The 8431-nt window shown below is 46.0% G+C and overlaps 1 protein-coding gene across 1 annotated transcript; it reads right to left on the reverse strand.

Moving 5' to 3' along the window:
• Positions 1 to 6637: 6637 nt before the first annotated feature.
• Positions 6638 to 7642, reverse strand: FOXB2 (forkhead box B2). Its single transcript, XM_077816393.1, has one exon. The coding sequence runs from the start codon at positions 7640 to 7642 to the stop codon at positions 6638 to 6640; it is 1005 nt and encodes a 334-aa protein (XP_077672519.1).
• Between the last annotated feature and the right edge of the window lie 789 nt (positions 7643 to 8431).

The following is an 8431-nucleotide window of genomic DNA, read 5'->3' on the forward strand; positions in this document are numbered from 1 at the left end:
ACTTTGATAGAGTTTGCACAGGTATAACTGAATGGAACTTTAATTTCAGTTCTGAACAATGCTTGATGATGCACAAGAGGGAACAGAATCCATTTCATTCACTCTGAACTGTGTTGGCTCTGCTGGCTAACAGGAGTAAAAGGCAGTAAAAACTTATTAGTCGCTAAATATTCATATGTGCCTCTAAAGGCACACAAAAAGATCCCATTTATTGCCATTTTACAAAGGTTCCATAGGGGGAAAATGGGGGATCCTAAAAGGATAAATGAATATATATGCAGATTGCTGGATCTATAATAATCAATATTGCATACCCCCAAAATCAGCAACATCTATTTATAAGCTTTGATTAAAAAACCCAAAGACTGCTTACCAGAAAGAACACCTTTTCTTCCACTGCAAGGACCAAGCAGTGAAAGTACTTTAACTTCCATTTAACTCTTCAATGTCTAGAAATCATGTGTGTGTTTTTGGTTAATCCTGTGGAACAATCTCTGAAGACTGTAGTTCATGTCACTACCATAAATGGCAGCAGTGCTAGTGAGGAAAAATACTATTAGTCATATATACTATTAGTGCTAGGCAGAAAAGGAGCCACAAATGGATTTGGTTTTAGGATAATGCCAATTAAAAAACCCTTACAAGTCTAAAAGTCTTATTATTTTATTTATATTCATTTTAATGACTTCTAATGTACCCATTACCACTGCCTCTGGACAGATCATACAAGAAACAATTTACCAGTTTAGAATAGCCCACAATGAGTACAAATATTAACCTTCCCCTAATTAATGATTACCCACAAGGAAATAAATCAGAAAAATAGTGTGATGGCAATATGGAGGCAATGTCTTAATTTAGGCCTCAGTCCTTCAATCACTTACACATGCGTTTAACTTTATTACCATGAACAATCTCATAGATTTCAATGCAACTGTCCATGATAGTTAAGTTAACCAAATGCATAAGTGTTTGCAGGATTGGGACCTTAGATTCAGCCATTAAAGGCTTGCCTGAAAGGATGCACCCTGCACTGTGATTTGAAGACCAACAGCTTCTACGTGTAGAATACTGAGCGGTCTCCTCAGGGCTCTGAGTAGTTGCTCTCTTCAATTTGTACAGCTATAAGAATGTTGCTCCTTGTTTTTCATCAGCTTTTCACTTTTTGTATTATTTTATTTTTCCTGCTTTTTGTTCACACCAAGGGCTGGCATTGTCTGAGCACTGGGACCAGTTTTAGTTCAAGCTTAGTTAACAATTATATATGACATTTTAGAGAGGTATTCAGAAATAAATGCTTTGAAATAAAAAAAAATTATATTTTAAAAATAGTCCCCAGTTGTGGCTGTGCTCTTTTTTCACTTCTAATCTTAAATTATGAGGTCATTCTGAGTTGTGTAAATATTTTTCATTATAAGCTACATGCATAAAGATCTTCCTTTATTTAGTCAGCCTGAAATGGAAAATATTAGATTCCCAAAGAAGTTAGTCCTCTAATTGAAAGACAGATAAATTTTGTAATTCCACTTCTTCCATAAACTGTTATTTAGCAGATGAACTATTTTTGAACAGTATTTACAGTGTGGAGATTTCTGCAGGTGATCACCCTTTCTTCCCCTCACATACTGCTCTACAGCTCCAATAGCCAGCTGTGGCCTATCAAAGCTGACCCACACACAGTTGTCGCCCAAGACTATAAACTCTAAACCACTCATAACTAAGCAGGATCACATGTCCAGTAGTGACTCCAGGATTTTGTGTTAACACATGAAAGCAGGAGCTAAAGATGTGCCAATCTGCTGAAGGAGACAGCAACTGATACTTGTCTCTCAATGTCTGGAAATGCCACCTGTGTGTGTGTCAAACTGTCACCTAGCTGCATTTAGGACTGGACTAGAAGTGGGTCTGGTCCTGCTGCAGTTCCCCAGGGCACTTTTTAATTTCTCATGCTTTTGATATGTGAGACTCAAGATTTCATTCCAGATTTTCATGAGCAGGGGAAAAAAAATGACCAGGAACGTAGACATGAACCACGCAGCTTTTTCCTGGTCTGTAGAACTCTACTGGGAGAGAGCAACCTAATAACTGTAGCCCCTCGCCGAGCCCATACCTGCCCCCTAGCGGTCAGGCACTGTGTATCTCTGCGGGCACTGGAGCCCTTTGTCTTGAATCGTCTCTCATCTGACGGTCACAGCTGCAATCAGGTTTTTAATTTATTCAGTTTGTAATGCACTGATTTTAATAAAACACAAGTGGCTTAAGGTTGCTTGCTCCCTGCCCAATACCTCCTTCGGCTGACTGAATAGAAATATCATATGAATCAGTGGGGATGTGAACTCGCCTGTACAATTGTGGTCCAAGTGAATCAGATTAGTAACGCTCATTTTCACAAAGCTTGGTGGTATTATACCTTCCGTCGATGTGCCAGGGAGCAACAGCACCTTTCTGGAAATCCATCCGAACTAGGGATGATAGTCACGCCGCCCATGGGAAAGCACTAGTCTCTGATTCGGTTCTTGGCGGTTGAATGGGACTGGACATTCTCTTATTTGATGTTAGTATTGAGAAATGTCTTGTTTACAGAGCCCTGAGAAAAGGCGTTGTTGATCTCATTTATCTACTCTATCTCTGTACAAAAGTGTAAGTGAGCTAATGTCTCCCAGGTGTTGCAGGGGTAGCATTTTTACTCACTCCTTCCATTAGTTTTGGTCTAGATTCTCTGTACTGGGGAAGAGACGAAGCCAAAAGCTATTCATTAGTTGTATTAAAACGGATGGATTACAAATTACACGAGTTAAAAACTTGTTTGTAGTTGTACTTGAGATACCTGAATAGGACTAAACATGTTAGTCAGGGTCATTGACCTCAGGCCAAATCCAGCTCAGTTCATACACACGAGTCCTGTTGACTTCAGTGAGACAATTTCTGTCAGTAAGGTCAGCAGGATTTGGCAAGGATCCTCTCACAATCACCCTCACTATCATTTTTTGTATGTTGAGAAAAGATCATGATCGATAATCCTCATTACAAGGCATTCTGCCTACACATCTCCGGATCCCTACAGCGTGCTTTGCTGACAGGTTCGCTTCCTTTGGGCGCTTTTGCCCCGGCTAACCGCCTCTTGAAGTCCGATGGAGTTTTGCAGGAGCCGGATCTGCATCGTTAGAACCGGATCTGCATCGACAAGAACAGCGTGTCAAAGGAAGGAATTTGTCAAACATCGTGGATGTCTAGTAACTCTACTTAACTGTCACCTGGGCCTCTCTCATTGTTTCCTCTCTCTCTAGTCACAGCCCTTTTATGACTGCTGTATCATATTTGATGAGTTAAAGGCTGGCAATATCAATTCACTTTGGAATAAGAACCCATGACTCCCGAATACAAGTTTTTTGACAGACAGACGAACGCTGTAGTTTTCTCTGAGAAACAACTACAAGAGGGAAGAGTAGACATACTAGAGAACCCTCTAGTAGCATAATTCCTTTCACTTGCCTTTGCAGAGTTTGTCTACACCCGATCAGCGTCTCATCTACACAATTCCATCCCTGCTTCTAGCACCAATATTGTTATTGAATCAAATGGAGCTTCCACTCAGAAATTAATCTTCTAAGTAATTCGCAGTCTGGTTATTTCTTCCTCTGCTCTGTATTTCTCATCTCCTTTACCCCGTGTATTGCTCGGGGGGGAAAATCTTTTCTAAAATATATTAGAAAATCGTGCCCGTATCAATGTAAGGGTCAGCCCCTACTTTCATTGAAGTCAGTGAAAAGCGTCCATCTTTCTTTCTGTTATGTGCCAAAATAGCTGCAATCAACTATACAAAAATGAGATAGGTTGTTTTAAAAGCTGTCCGGATTTAACAAGAAACATCTAGACAATGTACTAACTCTAAAAAGAGCACATTTTTACATCAAGAGCGATTTTTAGTGTATTTAAAAGCAATTATAGGGCTTTCAAGAGCCGGAAGTAAATTTAAATTTAAAACATTTTGGGAATCGCTTAATTTATAACTAAATGTAGCTATAGGACTATCGAAGTTTGTTCACATGTAAAATCTAAGGGAAGCTATCTATTTCTTGTAATTTTTTATACTGAATTCCTGCCCGGCACGTCTGAGATGCAAAACTTTTCTTGCGTCGTTCCCCCGTCTGATTTCCAAACCGGGATACGGATCTGTGCTTCATTCGCAGTTTTTTTCTTCTTCGCTGTTCTAAGAGTTATTTTGATTCTGGAAATTAAAGTCAAACCACTCTCTGGATCGGATGGAACTATTCCAGTGGAATTTAAAGTGCACAGATACTGCCACAATGTGTTTTAGGAAAGCTACATGCAGTTTCAGCCTAGACCACGGAGATTGCAACAGGTTTTCCTTTCCCAGACGAAGTTTCGAATAGATCGATATCACCAAAGAAGGCGAAAACAACTGCTTTAGATCCCAGCCATCCTTCTCTAAAGCAAAGACTTGGACTGCAATCTGCATATCTGAGATCCCGGCAAACCCTATGAGCAGATCCCTTCGATACAAATTTAAAAACGAATGACTCAGAAGGTTTCAGGCTTATCTGGTGAGAAAACTATAGCCAGTGAACCCGAGCCTGTACCCACTGAAATCAATGGCATAATTCCAACTGGCTTCGATGGAATCAGCATCGGACTAAGTGTCCCCCGGCCCTACCTTCACAGCTTCATTTACTTTCTCCCTTCTTTCCACCCTTGTCACAGCATCGCTATGGAAGAGAAGGAGCAGGATTTTAGGTCAGTGTACAACACCTGCTAATGTTCTTTCATTAGCGGAAGTATAAGGGCAGGCGCATCTTGGAGGTTAAGGCTGAGAAAAAAGTAGAAACTTCAGCACAAACTCTCCAACTAGACGAAATAAGCAGATCACGTGGAAGTGGATGAACAATTTCTCTATGACATAGCAAGCTTATTTTTCACAGAATTCCTTCTTTTATGCCTAGCAGAACACAGCTCCAGAACGTTTATGTATTTGTGTATGTTTGGGAGGTTCCTAATGCATAAAACTATTATGCACACAAATCTCTCGGAGGAAAATGCCCATCTGGGTGACAACAAGTGAAAAATCCTAAACAGCAGCGCCAGCAGAAGCAAACCAATAGCTCGGCTTTAATAAAACATTGGTGTACTGTACAGCAGGGCAGACGGACAACGGTAACAATCATTCACAAACCAACTGGGATTCATCAGTCAAAGAAACAAAATGTGACTTTTGAGAGGTTTGCTTCATAACTTCCCTCTTTTCTGTTGGAAGTTTTTTTTTTTTCCTTCAGTAAAGTGCTTTTCCTGTGATTTTTTTAAAAAAATCTTTGTTTTATTCTTCTCATTCAGCAGTTCTTAGTTTTCAAACTCAGCTGAAATACACACCAAGCAACACACATAAAATAGCTATATCTGTGAATTGTTAAAAGGTGATGTGAAAAGCTTAATTCACAAGTTGCGGGGATTTTTTATTTTGAGAAGACAACAGAAAATTGAGAGACATGTTACAAGTTCACAGGCAATGCTACGTTCCACGCATTTGTTTTATTAAAGGGTCCTCTATAAAAATGTTTCCTTCCCCACGGTTAAATATTCATTCACTGCAAAATGGAGAGAATATACAGCAACGAGGTGAGTGAGGTAATATCTTTTATTGGTCAACTTCTGTTGATGAAGAGACAAGCTTTCGAGCTACACGGACCTCTTCTGCAAGTCCTGAAGACCTGTGAAGCTCAAAAGCGTGTTTGTTTCACTAACAGAAGTTGGTCCAGTAAAATATATTACTCCATCCACTTTGTGTTTCTGATATCCTGGGACCAATACGCTGCAACAACACTGCAAACAAGAATGCAGAGTCATGACTACTTACCCATATTTAAAAGAGCCCTTTGCTGTTAATGCAGCTGCGGTTTAAATTCCTACTAATAATTTCTCTATTGTTTTGCGAAATTTACTTGTGCAATCGAGAGCCTCCCACTTTAATCCCTTGTTGTTTGCCATTGTCAACGGTAATTGCTTTGGTGTCCCTTTCAGAGCAAGATCAGTCTCGCTATCCAGCAGAGAAACACAAACAAGTTTCCCTTTGAGATATTTTTAAAATCAGATTTTAATGGCAATTTTATCCAACTCTTTATCTTGTTAAGGAAATAAAAGTTTCTAAAAATAATTTCCTTTTACCCTAACTATTCGAGAATTCCTTATTTTTGCACAGATTCTCATCTCGAATCTTAGAACCTGTTTTTTTGATATCCCGGCTGCAGAAATATTATTCCGTTTAAAATATATAATGCTGAAGGATTGCACTCTGACTGGTGAGCTCTTATGTATCTGGATTTTAGACCCACTCCGATGTGCTGCCCACCCAGCACTTTCCTCTGTTCAGAAATGGACCAGGGTCTACTTCTGCAGCCACTGTGACTTTTCACATCACCTTTTCATCACTTAGTTTTATAATAGTTAACAACAATAGAAGCTCTTACCTGAAACCTGGCTCTCAGTAATCTGATTGTACAATATATAAACACAGACACCAGATAGTTATATTAATCAAACCATTTAAGAGCCCATTTCTCAGATACATTCCTTGCCCCTACAAATACACCCCTTGTGGCTAGGTGTCTGTCTCTGCCCGTGCCCTTTAGGAATGTACTAGCACAGAGTGTAAGGCGCTCTTGCCCTCGGAGGGGGTTGGCGGGGTCTGCTCAAGGAGGGAAGAAGACGCTGGAGAAGTGGAAGGGCAGATCTGCGAAGGGTTGACGGTCAGCGCGGGGATGGCAGACACAGGTGGCAGAGCTGGGGTGGGTTTGATGGGCACAGGAACCGCTGGCATAGTCTGGCCCGGTGGGTGGCAGAGAGCCTTCATGGGCACCCCAAATGGTCCATACTCGTGAGACACGGGCATGCTGGCCATCGAGTCCATCACCCCCACGTGAGGCCACACCGAGCTGACCATGTTGCTGAGCTGGCTGGACACCGGGTACCCGAGATGGTGCATCACTGAAGCCAAGGGCAGCCCGCTGGCCTGGATCACCCCCTTGTAATCTCTCCCGATGATGTTCTCGATGGCGAAGGGGTGTTTGAAGCCGGACGACGGGCTGCTCCCATTGAGGCCGTAGGGCTGGAACTGGGGCAGCCTCCCGACGCCGGCCGCGGCGGCGGCGGCGGCGGCGGCGGCGGCGGCCACGGCAGCCTCCGAGGTGCCCAGGCCCGGCATCTTGCCCGGGTGCTGCGGGTGGAAGTAGTGCACCACGTGCGGCGGGGGCGCGGGGCCCTTGGGCACCCCGCCGGGCAGCGGCGGCTCGGGGCGCAGCACCTTGAAGCGCTTGCGGCGCCGCAGGAAGCTGCCGTTCTCGAACATGTCGCCGCAGTCCGGGTGCAGCGCCCAGAAGCTGCCCTTGCCCGGCTGGTCGGGCCGGCGCGGGATCTTGATGAAGCAGTCGTTGAAGGAGAGGTTGTGGCGCAGGGAGTTCTGCCAGCGCTGCGTGTGCTCCCGGTAGTAGGGGAAGCGCTCCATGATGAACTTGTAGATGTCGCTCAGGGGCAGCATCTTCTCGGCCGAGTGCTGGATGGCCATGGCCGTCAGCGAGATGTAGGAGTAGGGGGGCTTCTGGTCGCTGTAGGAGCTCTTCCCCGGCCTCGGCATCGCCGCCCGCTGCCGCGGCAGCTACAGCCCCCGCACGCTCCCCGTGTGCCCGCTAACCCCGACCCTATCTCCCGGTAATCGCCCCCCCCTCCCGCCTCCCGACACCCGCGTCTCCCGCCTATCGCGCCCCCTGGCTCCACGTCCCGCTACTCGCTACCTCGCAGCCCCGCTGCATGCTGCGGAGCGTCCCGCCGCGAACTCCGCACGGGCCGCGCGCCGGGTCCCGGGAACCCGCGCGCCGCTGGCGAGACGCGGGGCGCTGCCAGAGGCGGGGGCTCGCGCGGGGAGAACCAGCGTCTCTCACACGCTCCGCACCCCGCTTTCCCGCCCACCCCCCAGCACAGTGTCCTGCCCGAAACGTGCAGCTCCCTCAGCCGCCCGCCCCGGGGGCTATTTAGCGGGGAGAGCGTCACCCAGACGGCGGGGGGAATCGCTGCTTGTCTCCGTTTATGCCCCAACCTTTCGCCTTCCCCGGACAGCCGCTGCCGCCTCTTTGGAGCCGGAAAGTTTCCCGGCTTGGCACTCTGCGGCCCCCGGCGCGCTCAGACTTTCTTTGCGGGAGTTGCTGCGGGGGCTTTTTCTGGAGCGCTGCGGCGGGAGCGCGTGGTCCTTGCTGCCTTCAGCGCACACCTCCCCGCCGCCGCGGCAAGCAGGCGAAACGGCGCCGTGTCCCATTAACGCGGGGCCAAGCTGCCGCTGCCAGGGGGGCGCCGGTGCCCGGCTGGCGGCGAAGATGGCTGGAGCCCCGGCCCCGCTGTCCTGGAGCCAGGCGGAGAGAGGAGGCGGCGG

The sequence above is a fragment of the Eretmochelys imbricata genome, chromosome 5, assembly GCF_965152235.1.
Source record: "Eretmochelys imbricata isolate rEreImb1 chromosome 5, rEreImb1.hap1, whole genome shotgun sequence".
Taxonomy (NCBI): domain Eukaryota; kingdom Metazoa; phylum Chordata; order Testudines; family Cheloniidae; genus Eretmochelys; species Eretmochelys imbricata.

What these genes read in the sequence shown, in the direction of transcription:
- FOXB2 (XM_077816393.1), bottom strand. Translation starts at nt 7,642, where the DNA reads ATGCCGAGGCCGGGGAAGAGCTCCTACAGCGACCAGAAGCCCCCCTAC.